This window comes from Diplotaxodon limnothrissa, linkage group LG1, assembly GCF_057381915.1.
Source record: "Diplotaxodon limnothrissa isolate DT_005_m linkage group LG1, D_limnothrissa_male_GT1.1, whole genome shotgun sequence".
NCBI lineage: Eukaryota > Metazoa > Chordata > Actinopteri > Cichliformes > Cichlidae > Diplotaxodon > Diplotaxodon limnothrissa.
In genome coordinates this window covers 22683702-22698452 of record NC_140596.1, presented here as the reverse complement: position 1 = coordinate 22698452, position 14751 = coordinate 22683702, and the positions used below count along the sequence as shown (strand labels likewise).

Genomic DNA, 14751 nt, shown 5'->3' with positions numbered 1-14751 from the left:
GAAGCCGGACCAGGCGAGGATGAAGCTGAGGATGAAGCCGGGCCAGGCGTGGATGGAGCCGGGCCAGGCGTGGATGGAGCCGGGCCAGGCGATGATGAAGCTGTAGCTGAAGCCGGGCCAGGCGAAGCTGACGCTGTAGCCGAAGCTGGGCCAGGTGAGGATGAAGCTGGACCAGAACCAGGCGAGGCTGAAGCCGGGCCAGGCGAGGATGAAGCCGGGCCGGGCGAGGACGAAGCTGTAGCTGAAGCCGGGCCGGGCGAGGACGAAGCTTCAGGCTGAGGCGTGGCAGTAGCAGGTGGTAGCGCTGCAGCCACAGGTGGAGAAGCAGCCACAGGTGGAGAAGCAGCCACAGGTGGAGAAGCAGCCACAGGTGGCCGGACGGGATCCTCGGGCCCCCCAGCTGATGTGGCAGCCGGTGTGGCATGAGGCCGGACGGGCTCCTCAGGCCCCCCAGCCGAAGAAGCAGGAGGCCGGACGGGCTCCTCGGGCCCCCCAGCAGGCGAAGCAGGAGGCCGGACGGGCTCCTCGGGCCCCCCAGCCGACGTGGCAGTCAGTGTGGCAGGAGGCCGGACGGGCTCCTCGGGCCCCCCAGCGAAAACAGCCGCAGAACCAGTGGGCACCGGGGCCCCCGGCACACATGAAACAAAACCAGTAGGCACGTGGGCCTCAGGCACATTTGAAACAAAACCAGTAGGCACGTGGGCCTCTGGCACACATGAAACAAAACCAGTAGGCACGTGGGCCTCTGGCACACATGAAACAAAACCAGTAGGCACGTGGGCCTCTGGCACACATGAAACAAAACCAGTAGGCACGTGGGCCTCTGGCACACATACGGAGGGCTGCAGCTGCGCAGAGCACTGACCCTGCTCAGGCAGTGACAGCCCGGTGCAGGTCACAGCTGGCATCTTGGCCTCCAGGGGTCCAGAGTAAGCTGAGGGCAGTAACCCAGCCTCTGGGGAAGCCCCAGAGTGAGCAACAGTCTCTATTGTTGCCAGCTTTTGAGGAACAGGTCCGTTGTAAAACAGTTCATCTCCCTGCTTAGAAACAGCGGTGGAAAAATAGTGTGAATGTTGTGACTCAGCCATTAACTGAACTATGGGTTGTAGCGAGGCTAGCGGTGGTGGTGGCTGAGTGGCTAACTGGAGCGGCGGCAGAACCGGTAATTGTGTCCGTAGGGAGGCTAACGGTTGAGCTGCAGACTGGGAAGCTTGTGGCTGGACACAGAACTGAGCCGGAGAATGGCAATAAAGTCCTGGCTCAGAAGGAGCGGCAGAGAAACAGTCTCTCGGTTTTACAGAGGGTTTGTACACGCCCACTTGGGAAGGATCCGTTACCACGAAGGTAGGTAAGCGACCCGTACAGTCTCCCATCCCGCTCTGAATAGCCCCAGAAAATAAAGTCCCGGAAACTGGGGAAAGCAATGCATCCCGCTCACTCACCGCATCGGGCTGCTCGAAAGTGAATGCAGACGGGGGGTGTAGTCCAAGGTCCAAAAGGAGAAACTCCCGCTCCCACGAACAGAGCGAGCCCAGAAGCCATGGGAGACCGGTCACCAGACGCTGTAGCCGCCTCTCTATAGCGCGCTGGGACGTGCCACCCGGGCTTTCCAGCCACAGGTCGATCAGCTCCTGTGTGGCATCGATGAGCGTCTCCCGTAGCTCCCTGGACGGGTTAAGCACTGCTGGGTCCATGTTGTGGTCGCGTCGTACTGTCACGGTCCGGGACAGCGGCCGTGTGGAGAGCGGAAGGAGGACTCAAAACGCAGCACTTATTCAGGTGTGAGGGTGATTTATTGATAATATCCAATATAAAGTGGGGATGGTAAAACAGAACTAAGGATGAACTAACTGGGAGAAACTACACAAAGAAATAGCAAACCTGAGCATGAAGGGAGAACAGCAGGGAGAGCACGCAGGGGATTACACCAGGTATGAACACAGACGACGCGACGAGGAGCAGAGGAAATCACACACTATAAGTACACAAAGAGACACTGGGAAATCACACACAGGTGGGGGAAACAGCTGGACCTGATTAACCTGACGAGACAGGGGAACACTAACACCAGGGACCAACAGAGGGAGCACAAACCCAGAACCCAGTGTCTAAAATCCCAAACACAAACCATCCCAAAACAGCCATGAATAATAATGAAAGTTGTTAGGTTTGTAGCATAAACCTATTCGCTGGAACGTTAAGACAATATAATTACACTGCTAAGCAAGACACAAATAGGCAAAGTTCTTCATGTTACTCGTGCACGGGAGAGAACCGGACAACCGCTTGACTCCAGTTGGTCTCGTCCGTCCTCCTGTAACACTGCCCTTTTATTGAGGTTACATGAATATGCATAGGTTCATTAACATACGACGTCTACATACACAAAGAGTACTTTGCCTGTGTGTGTGTGTGTGTGTGTGTGTGTGTGTGTGTGTGTGTGTGTGTGTGTGTGTGTGTGTGTGTGTGGACTGCTGATCAAAGGGTCAAACATCCTTGGTCAGGAAGAGGGTAGCCTCCCCCTCACCCTAGATGGTTCATCCTAGATAACACGGTGAGGAAGTCCTGCAGTTCATCTAAACAAAGAGCACTTAGACTAGAACAGACGCAACTACGTTAATCCTACCATAAAATAATAAGACACGGTATGACCTCTCATGCTCCCAAAGTGCTGTCTAATACACACAAAGTTTGCAGACTATCAAGGATCAAAACCTCTACCAATCTACAACTAATTACAAAACTCTAAGCATATATAAGTAAATATTTCTAAGCATAAATGACAATCAACAATACAAATCTAACATTTCCCCCCTTTTTGACCTTTATGCTTAAAAAGTTCCCAGGTATGAATACCTCATGTCTGACAGTTTCAATGCAAACCTTTTTATACTCAGCATATGTCAAATCACCCTAAATTACTGAAAAGGTACACAGTTTAATAAATGTATTAGCAGTTACCCCATTCATTGAGCTCATCTCATGGCAAACTACATCTTACGAGCAACCAAAGAAATTGTTAATTTAATAGTGAAACTAAAAAGGTAACATTTTCAAAAACATCTCAGCTTGGTGGTGCTTCCTCCGGGTGTGCACATCACATGTCTCTCTGCAGAGTGGTTTAAGCTCTGCAGGGCGTCATGAATGTCTCTTCCAGTTGTTTCCATCACTGTCCATAGGACCAGAGTCCAAATGTATGTAGAATAGACATTCAAACATACCAGTTGGTTTTGTTGTTCGTCAACATGGGTCTCAGCTATTTCCAAGCTGCAGACCTCTCAGCACTCTAGTTTTATGGCCTCTTACCAGCCCCCATCACCTGACTTCAGACCTTCGTCTTGTGAGGGGGATATTTATGACTCCTTAATTGTCCACGCTCTGCAGAAAAAGCTCTCTGTGGAAAGGGTGCTGGGTTCCGTCATCTTACTGCTGTTATGATCCCAGCAGCCTTCAGAGTGTTATCGTATGCACAGTATAGTGGCACAGCATTAGGTGATGTTCATAGGAAACTGCTGTCATCACCACCATAGCTTCTGGTTCCTGTGCTTTCACAGAATCATGATGTCATCCTCGAACTCCTTCTGCGCTGTCGATGGAGCTTGGCACGCTCCCCTCATCCCACGAGTTTTCATGTTCCAACGCTGCTGAAGGTTTAAGGCAGAGCACGTCGTACACCTTAGTCGTCTTCCTCAGCGTCAATATTGAATCTTTCATTTTATTTAAAATCTCCTGGAAGCTCAGTAGCACAGCTCTCTGTGTGATGTCTGCTGTGCTGAAGATGATCTCTGATCCTCCTGAAGCCTCTCTCCTGGCCTCAGCTCCCATCTTGTGGACGATCCTCTCCTCTATTTTGCAGGCAGTTTCATGGTCCTTGCCGTGGCTCCAAGGTCTGATCTCATGATGGGCCCCAACCAGCTTGACCTTTGACCTCAACCACTGCCTGGCTGTCAGCTATGCCTGGAATGGTTCACGCTTCTCACTGGGCCTCTGAAGATTTCTCAGGAGATTACTGCTGGACCTGTATTTCCTTGCTAAGAAGAAAAACTTCTATTTGGAGAGCATGTCAACAATCATCAAACCACATTCTTTAGTTCAGTGAACTTCACTTATAGGCCATCAAAGCCTCATCTGAACATGGATGCACCACTTGCATAGGTTTAATATTTGTAAATAAAACGGCTAATCACACAAATCACTGCAACAATAATAGTAAACATTGTTTAATGTTAATCCTTGCACTCCACCTCTTGACGCATGGACATTCCCATGCGTCAACTCACCAAACCTGGATCCCTGTCTTAAAGAAAAAGATTAGCTAGATCATGTCCCAGGCAACATCAGGGCATCTCCTCTGGAGTAGCTCCGTAACCCTGCAATAAAAGATGCTAGCGTGTGTTGCATATTAAGTTTGCTTAACACCTGGCTCTCCCAGGAGCCTGCATACACACCATCACGGCCTGGAAAGCAAAATCTGGAAGTGAAATCAAACTTCATACCTGTAAACAATTGTATCATAAGAGTAATAAGCATTCAACATCAGCAAGACAAGTGTCATGTGCAGGTTTTCTCAAAGCAGTAACTACAACTATTACCCTAATTCACCTCAGACATGGATTATCCCATGTACTCTGTTAACATTAATGTAATCAGTGACTTCTCTTAAGCAAAGTCACTCCACTCATATATTATTATTATGGGTTCAAAAGTGGCCAGCAAATGAGCCCATAATAAACTATTCCATAAATACCGTAATCTCTTATTTGTTTTACCCATGTCACTTGTCCGCTTCAGCTGAATCTACTACAGCATTCTCAAAGAAACAAACATTAGCAATACACATTGACTGTGGTCAGACGGAGGTCAGACACAGGTCAACAGATTCTAGAGGTGCCATAAAACACCATTAAGTTAACACTCGCTGTGGAAACAGTAACACTGGTCTCATCACAGTATGTCTCAAACCATATTAATTTCTCCATCAACATATAGCCTGTAACTACAGTTTTCTTCACACATAAACCCAGAAATCTCGTAGTAGAGAAACATTAGCCAGTATTCCTATAAATCACATGATCAAACACATGAAGAACCGTAATGCTGTAAAAACGAAAATGCAAATGTTAGCGCTTGCGCAGGCGTATGCATACTTTGTCACAGATATCTCTGTGAGCACACAAGCTAGTGAATGACGCACACATAGTAAATTCACAGACACAGAAAATGGCATTTAAAATGTTAAATCATCACGCAACCTCGAGTGTTGCTGTCATCTTTCTGCTCCTGTAAAGGGAAGCACACACAGACTCATCTGCACCCCTGCCAGGCGGGGGTCAACTTCACACAGTCGTGTTACATCAGTAAAGTCTTGTCAGCTTTTGTCAGCTTTTACCAGTCAGTCAGTTTGTTTTCCTTTCACTCACTCATTCATGCATTCATTCTTTCTTTCTTTGCTGATAGTGGAACCTATCGTCGCATTTAGTTTCCACTCTCAGCAAAATGACGTCATTTCAAAAAGAAAAAGAAGAACTTTAGTTTGGATTACATCGCTGAATCCTTTTGGACTGGGACTGTCATTTAATAATTGTCCCAAATAAGTGGCTTTCTCCAGAGTCCATTTAAATGTGGAGAACTCACTTGGCACAATTTTCTCGACGACGTGTAGCGCTTTTAATTCCCGACGTGCAGATCTGCTTAAAGAACAGAGATTATCAAACAAAACTTTCAGTGCACTGTGAAAGTATCAAAATAAAAAGGCCTTGTTAAGTCATGACACAAGCTCCTCATCTCAGGAGGGTAAATCATACCATTAGCATGGTTTATCATACCATCATACTAATCGGCAGGCTCAACTTCACAACAAAAGAAAAATCATCAGCTAGATTCACTCCAAATCAACCATCAGCTGCACAACACACAACATAATCCTAATGTCTTATTAGCTATGAGTTTAATTACCAGGTCTGTGCTCTTCACTCATTTAGGCCACAGATCTATTTTATTCAATTTTCCTTTTCCCTTCATCATAAAACATGTGACATGCTGTCATGCACTTCACAAAACAGTCTGTTCTGACGTATTCAGAGTTGTGTATCTAAATACAGGATTCACTCGCACATCAAAGCAGGAAACTCAGTGTTTTAGAGTCTCCACTCAACACACAACAACTCCAACACATCTCATTCACTCATACTAGAATTCAGTCACCTTTCATTAATCTAAAACCGATCAACTAATTTGCATATCAACTATTAACCCACTAAGTTGACAGGACGACAGAAAAGCATGTTCAAAATAGTATCACAAAAGACAATTTCCCTCATACAGTAAATTACATGTGCTGCCTCAATCAAGCAGGGAGCTTCTCCCAATTTACCATTTTAACAACTAAATTTATTGTCTGATCACTGGTTGGTCAAACCAGGATCTTTTTTCTCACAAAAGTTAAACTGTTGTCCTGCAACTTGGAGAGTCAATTTTTTTCTTTAGGATAAATTCAGCATTTGATAACAAGTGTCTGCTAAATTGACACTATTGTAACACTGATGAAAGATAACAAGCTAATTTTCATTACATGTGTTTGTGTTATTAGGCAGGTCTAATGCATGTCTGTGGAGCTGCATCTCCAGCAGAGCATGTTCTTAAAGCTGCCTTTCCTACACACTTCTCTGCTATTATTTAATCATTTCTTAACTAATGTGCTATGAGTCTTCATGAGTCATTTTGTGTTTGGAATTGTTAGTAGGGTTAATGCATGTTCTGCTTGTGTGTGTGTGATTTTGTATATGTTTCTATTTTCGCAATGTTTCAGACTCCGTCTCAATTTTCCAACTTAAGCAGTCAGTTTTCTTTTCCCCAGGTTTGCTTTAAATAATTCCTATGTGTTCTCACCTAGTCTTCTCACTCTGTTGTCCTCTCCCACTTCAACAGTCCAACAGCCGGCAGTTCTCCTTCAGCTTTGTCCTGTGTCCCACTGTCTCTTCTTGCCATTTTACTCCACAGGTGGCAAATGTCAAACTCCAACTGTTCAGTTCTCCTCAAACGTTTTCTCCACATGCACAGTGAAGTCACAGCCACTCTCACTATTGTCCTCTGATGCGGTTGACTTCGTGCTAGTGGCTGAAGTGCTGCTGCTGCTGCCTTCCTGGGCGACTTCTTAGCAGCTGCTGCCGGTTTCTTGGCTTTGGCCGCGGCGGGCGTCTTAGCTTTGGTCTCAGTAACCCTGTTCATCTTGAAGGATCCGGAGGCCCCGGTGCCCTTGGTCTGCACCAGAGTGCCCTTCGCCACCAGACTCTTGATGGCGGTCTTGACACGGGCCTTGTTCTTGTCCACATCGTAGCCTCCGGCAGCCAGAGCCTTCTTGAGGGCGGCCACGGACAGGCCGTTGCGCTCCTTGGAAGCGGCCACGGCTTTCACAATCAGCTCGCCCACGCTGAGGCTGACCTTCTTGGGCTTGGAAGTCATCGTCTTCTTCTTCTTGGCCTGAACCTCGGTGCAGGGCGTGTTTATGATGGAGCCTTTCCCACCACAGCGCTGGCACGTTGAACGCATCATGAAGGGTCCATTTCTTTCATGTCGCTAGCCAGCATGCTAGCTGCATGTGGCTTGCCCGAGTCACTCAGTCCTTTTTGAGCATTTCAACATGCTGCCACCGCCATCTTGCTCGCCCCTCCGTGGAATTCATCCAATCAGACAGGAAGATGGGTTTGCTTTCTTCTGCTGCTGTTTATCCACATTGCTGCTGCTTTGCTGGGACTTTTTGTGCTCAGGACTTGCTGCTGTCTCTTTATCATGGAGCTGCATTCCTTATCTTCAGGGAGGAGTGAGCTCGCTTGTGAGGTTGAGAAACACATGGCACTGTAAATAAGTCAGCCAGAAACTTGGCCTGCATGTTTCCAATGATGTTAAACTATAACTTTCTTCCGACCGCTGCATGTGGAAAATTGATTCAGGTCTGCTTTTCACCTGAAAGTGACAAACTAAGACATTTCATTATTATCATCACTGCTTAATCAACACATATCTCTCTCTCTCTCTCGCTCTGTGTTTTTGTGAACAGTCCTTTCTTAAAAGCAGAAAATGAAATTATAGTTGTTTTTTTTTTTGGTTGATCAACACAAAACCTTTTTCCTATGATTTTTCTTTTCTACAATATAAATTCTCCCTCTTATTCACTCTTTTTTTTAATTTTTTATTTACAATAGCTGGTGACCTGCAAAATCACCGCTGTCACTCACAATCAAAGGCAATTACTCTTGCACAGTGCACAAAAACACTGTGATGTCAGACACATTCACACTCACTTTGTCATCTGCAAAAATAAATCACATGGCTGATGATATGTGCCATGGTGATCCGTAAATATGATCACCAGTTTATTTAACTATTTTTCAACCCAACAAACAAATAATCAAAAACATGATGCTGATGTTATGAACACTCTACACACAAGTCAAGATGCAGGAAAACTGCTCATGGAAACGTTGCACACTCCAGTTATCACAGTTATCATAGCTCTGTTTCCCTCTCTTAGAGTAGTTCTCAGACAGCTCTCGATCTGATAATGTGTAGCCTGCTCATCAGCTCAGAAGAAAGAAAAAAAAAAAAACTACAACGCAACATCACACAGTAGTTGCTCTGCCCACAGCGGCAAAGTCTTACACTTTCATATTCAACTCAGCTTCTCCATCATGTACTTTTAGATGTTTCATACAGGGTTCAGCATATTAGTTGTTTTCACAGGTGTGCTCTACATCTCAACAATGGTTCATAATAAGACGACAGTCTTCCACACAGGTCAAGTGCCTCTATGCACTTCATTAGTTTAAATATTTATCTATATCACTTCACCTCACATGTCATCGTACTGAATTTAAGCAACCACAAGCTTAATGTAGGTTACTTTTAACAACTATCCACCTCAATTACGTCTATGGTCTGGCACACAGGCTGTTGTCGATCAGGGCAAGCTAAAGAGTTAACATTTTGTGTCAGCTGCCAGGAGCAAAGTCCAGCACAAACGTCTTTCTCCCTCTAACTCACTCTTGGTTGCTTAGAAACCCATGATAACAACAACAGTCGGTGTCACAGACCACGTGTTCTGCTCCGCACACACTCACACAACAACAACAACAAAAACGACGACGACAACAATGACAACAACACAAAATAGGCCTACTCCGGACTCACACCGGACCGCTCGGGACCCTGACCCAGTTGTGGGACGCTCACCCACTCGCGCGACAAAACCCAATGAAGGGACGCTCGGGACACACACCCAGGGCGATTTCAAAACCGGACACTCACCGGACGCTTGGGACCCTTGGGCGATTTAACCAAAACTTCTTTTTCGGGACACTAACCCAGTTATCGCTCCACAAAGCAGCGAACTTCTCAACGCCTCACAAAATGGCGGAGACTGCACAACGACACGGTTATAGAGTCGGCCTCTTTAAACTTACTTGGCGTTGCTTAGCGTGTAATATCAGCCTGAATCCCGCCGATCGCCATTCATCGAGGAGAAAGACAGACAGCGAATCCACAGGAACTTCCTGGCTGACGTCAGTCTTTCAGCGTGCCTCCCCCCCCCCTCGGTGAATGCGATCCCAGGGCTCCGGCTCTCGAAGGACCAATTAATGTTAGGTTTGTAGCATAAACCTATTCGCTGGAACGTTAAGACAATATAATTACACTGCTAAGCAAGACACAAATAGGCAAAGTTCTTCATGTTACTCGTGCACGGGAGAGAACCGGACAACCGCTTGACTCCAGTTGGTCTCGTCCGTCCTCCTGTAACACTGCCCTTTTATTGAGGTTACATGAATATGCATAGGTTCATTAACATACGACGTCTACATACACAAAGAGTACTTTGCCTGTGTGTGTGTGTGTGTGTGTGTGTGTGTGTGTGTGTGTGTGTGTGTGTGTGTGTGTGTGTGTGTGTGTGTGGACTGCTGATCAAAGGGTCAAACATCCTTGGTCAGGAAGAGGGTAGCCTCCCCCTCACCCTAGATGGTTCATCCTAGATAACACGGTGAGGAAGTCCTGCAGTTCATCTAAACAAAGAGCACTTAGACTAGAACAGACGCAACTACGTTAATCCTACCATAAAATAATAAGACACGGTATGACCTCTCATGCTCCCAAAGTGCTGTCTAATACACACAAAGTTTGCAGACTATCAAGGATCAAAACCTCTACCAATCTACAACTAATTACAAAACTCTAAGCATATATAAGTAAATATTTCTAAGCATAAATGACAATCAACAATACAAATCTAACAAAAGTAATAACAATAAAGAACATAAACATAAAGTCACTGAGTCATGGTCGCAGGACCATGACACATACTTTGAAAGACCTTCAGAAAACCTGGAGAATATTGCTCAAAATCGCTTTAAAAATTAAAACTTGGCAGCAAAATGTAAAGAAATGAGGGGAGGCTCAAGGCCTTTGCACAGTGCAGAATTTGTAATATTTCAAGTCAAACCTAAATACACATTTAATTTCCTGTTGTTCTTTTATCTGTAGAATAAAGCATGCCTCTTTTTCTAGGTTAAACTACATGTCCTGTAATCGCTTATGCGTAGCTCCATGTTATGTAAGTCAGTTTGGGTCACCGTGGTAGACCAGCCAAAACCCTGCAGCGTACTGGACGTAATCACCCACCTGCAGATAACTATGATGGAAGCTCTGAAGCTGTTTGTGTTATTATCATCTCAGAAAACCATTGTTGCATGGCGGAGCTGCATCTTAATGAGTTCAGAGATCCACCACACACAGAGATGCAGCAGAGAAATAAATATGAATAAACCCTTACTGGCCCCAGACTCTGAAAGCTGAGTTTGTAAAAGCTGTAAATACTTACTGCGCACTGCTTCCACTCAGTGCAAGCCATGCGCATGTCAATGCCTGTTCATTCAAATCAAATCATTATGATTTATAAAACTGGAACTGAAAGCTACACAGCTTATCATAGCTCATCCAGCTTTCACCTTCACAGTGGAGAGTTATTACTTTGACTGGTTAGCAGTTAAAGACCACCAACTATTCTGACAACACACTTTCTGATTCTTCTATTTTATTGCAGTTTTTTAACTTCTGTTTCCCAACTCAATATTTTAGCTGCAAATGATACAATTAGGAGATAGTACAACATTCATACCTAAAATCAGCTTGAAAGTCAAGTTTGTGTGTGTGTGCATCAAATGACTGAGATTTTTAAATGACGACCATCTCATTCTCCATCAAGCCGACTCTAATATCTAAACAGCCAAACACACTGCAACAACTCACTGCATTGAGGCATGTAGACATGGCCAAGTTGACCTGCTGAAGTTCAAAGTGAGCATCAGAATATGGAGAAAGAAGAATTCATGGTAGGTGCAGGATGGGGATTTTGGGATCCCTTATCACGAATTAATTACCATTTTAAAAACGCCTACCTGAGTATTGTTGGTGATCATGTAAGTCCCTTTATCTTCTGATGACTGATGGCTGCTTCCAACAAGAAAATGTGATATGTCACAAAGTTCAAATAATCTCAAATTGGTTTCTTGAATGTGACAATGAGTTCACTGTACTCAAATGGCCTCTACAGTCATTAGATTTCAGTCCAATAGAGCACCTTCCTGTAGCAACTGTGTGATGCTATATAAATTATATATAAGCTGTGTCCACGTGCATGTTTATATAGTTCACCTGTGCTCTGATCTTTAACAATCAGTACCACACACGAGAAAGTTTGTAGCTAACTGGTGGAGCATATAGCAACCAGACACAAGACTATGGAGCATAAACAAAGAGAGGTATTTATAGAATCCCTAAATAAATGCTCTGTGTCTACTAAGAGTGTAAATATTTTGTTTGCTAACATAACCTTCATTACAAATTTATGTTGTAATAGCGGGTAAGTGTTGTGTCTGCAGCTTGTTCTGCTGCAAACAAGTAGCCAAAAATGAAAAATATCTCTATTTATAAGCTTTCCTAGTGTGTGAGCGCTTATTATTTTATGTTTTTTGCCCAAAGCCTGAATAGAAAAAAGGCTTAATTAGAAGACTCTTCAGAGATGAAGAAATTTAAGCCATTTTGTCCACCATTATGTGACATTTAATGGGTGTAATCACAGTCTTGAATGTCTAAATTGTTCAAATGGGTGGGAATCAACGTTGTAATCATGGCAGCGGTAATGTTGTACAGTATAAATCAAGCAGGAAGTTGCTGTCACCCTTTGTCAGATGGCATATCTGAATCTTTCAGTTGTGTGCCTGAGCCAGCAATCAGGCCGAGTCAAGCTTCTTAATGACTCTCCAGGCTGGCCAGTGGTCCCCATGGCGGCCTCTGAAGCTGCCAGTGGCCCTGGGAGGAAGGTTGATTGGAGGAAAAAAAGCAATGTAGGTCAGCACAAATGAAATATCTTTAAAAAAAAAAAAAAAAAAAAGAAATACTGTCAGAACAAAGTCTGGAGCTCATTCACCATTTCCCTTGTTGCTGCTTGTGGCTCTGAGCAGGGAGCTGATTTTAGAGAGGCCACGAAAGGAAAGTGAGGGGAGTGTCGCAGTAAAAGAGACAAAGATCAGCGAGGAGAAAATAAATAGTTTCCATGACAGTAAACTCACCTGATCTGAGTTTTCTTTATGTTTTTCCCCTCCCAGTTTTCAGATGCAGAAGATGTCACTGCAGCCCTCTTCATGCATGAATTTACAACAACAAAAGCTCCATCCAGTGGATAAATGTCAAGAGCAAGTCAGTGGAAGTCTATTCAAAGAGCATCAAAGCAGTCCAGCACTGTCCATGGCTCCATTTGTTGTATTAGCCTGTGTGTTGAGGGGGGTGGTGCCCGAGTGATTTGTCCCCGTTGGTGGGGAGCGCTGACATCGGCGCCTCAGCCTCATCCATCATGGGATGTGGGACCTATATTGTGTTTCATGGTCTCCTAGGGCTAGTGTATGATCAGCAAGACCCAGATACATGTTTATGGAGACACACTTCCTATTCAGGCCCAGAAAGTAACTCTCATCCCTCATGTTCTCACCCATCCATCCAATGTTGCTCCCTTGTCCTGTGCCGCCCATTTCTTTCCCGCCTCACTCATCAATTTCTACCTTACCCTCAACTGCTCTCACTGTGGTTTTTAACGTCACTGTCACCTGTCCTTCATCTCGTCTCCATCTCTCCTAGTTTCCTCCCTAAGTTAACTGCACAACCTTGTTTCCTACTTGCCTTTTGCCTAGCCCTTTCTCCTTTTCCATTTCTATCCCCTTATTCACCTTATCCTCCTTCTCCTGAGGGTGTTGACTGACATTGTGATGTGATGATGTCACATCAGCACTCCTCTGTCAGTGTAGATAACTGTCAGCTTGGGCAGACTCAGAGAAATCTGCTTCATTTCCAAGCACCAGAAAAAGCAATGGAGGTCCCCTGTGGACAGTTGCCCTGCATTGGTATACATTATTTTCTTTTTTTTTTTAAATACTAAATATAAATATAAGCACAATTACGCAAAGACTTAGCTCCAGTTCTTAAACATAGCTCTGTTTTGTTTTGTTTCTTTCTTTTGGGGGGGGGGGGGGGGGGGGGGGGGGGGGATTTGAGGGCGAGGCTTTGGTTTTCTTTTTTTTTGCTGGTTTCATTTATCTAGTCAGGGACCACAGCTGAATGGACTCTAACGAGACACAGTGAAGCAAAACTAAGGGACAATCAAAATAAAATAGGAAGTAACAAACACTGAGACGTGTGAAGTTAGCAGACATGACTGGGTAGACAGAGAGGTAAATAAAGATGGAGACAAGACTGACTTCCACATGAGACGCTGAGCAGAAAACAGAGACAAAACCAGAACATGAAAGGGAACTAATATCACACAAGAAACCATGAAACATAAATGTAGGTTAAAAAAAACTCAGAGGTACCAGAGAAGAACTAATTCAAGAGTAAACAGTACACAGCTTGAACTTAAATCATCTCCTAAAGCAGAAGAAAGAATCAGGAGACTCAAAACGCTGGGTCAAAGACCCAGAACCATGACACAGACAAGTTGCACTCACTGCCATCTCATTTATAAATTAAATTGCAATTATTTGCCTTTGCTAGTTCGCCTGAGAGTGATTGTAGTCCGAGTTAAAGTGCAATTGTTTAGAGATAAGTTTCCTCCCACCAGGCAGCCTGTGCAATTATCTTATCTTGGTCACTGTAGCTACTTATGATCAGTCAATAAATGCCAAAAATTCAATACAACCACCCGGCAACCACCTATTTTTCCTTGTCACGAGGAGGTTGCCATGCTATATTTACTCTGGTGTAACTGAGCTGTTGAAGTTTACTGCACATTGTAAAAATGTATTAAGGTTAATTGTCAAATAAGTTATAAATACCAATTCGACCCTTTTAATATTTAAATTAAAAAAAACCTAAGTAGAATGTAAAAATAATAAAACCTAAGCTCATGTTGTCACTTTTAAATAGTCACCTTGAAGACAAAATATTTATGATTTAATCTGATGAATCTATTGCTAAACATTTAATAAAGGTTTTATTGCTGATTTCATATTGTGTATTCAGAAAACAGAAGCTCATCAGCTGCTTCATAAAGTCTGCATATAGACCCTTTGGTGGCACCTGTAAGCAAACAGAATCCATGTAATTGTGCAGCCATCACATTGTTTTCTTGTGTCTCAGCTATAAGGAGCTGTGTTGTGACAGAACAGTGGGATCAAAAAGATTTAATTATGGCCATAAAATGAAATAAATAAA

At 44.3% G+C, this 14751-nt stretch overlaps 2 protein-coding genes across 2 annotated transcripts in view; one reads left to right on the top strand and one right to left on the bottom strand.

The window, feature by feature from the left end:
• The window catches only part of syt7b (synaptotagmin VIIb), a 79372-nt gene that overhangs the window by 42328 nt on the left and 22293 nt on the right, over positions 1-14751 (top strand). The gene's annotated exons all lie outside the window — the stretch shown is intronic.
• On the bottom strand, positions 6874-8092 carry LOC146639774 (uncharacterized). Its single transcript, XM_085343328.1, has one exon. It carries the CDS (start codon positions 7549-7551, stop codon positions 6898-6900), a length of 654 nt encoding a protein of 217 aa, XP_085199454.1. The 5' UTR covers positions 7552-8092; the 3' UTR covers positions 6874-6897.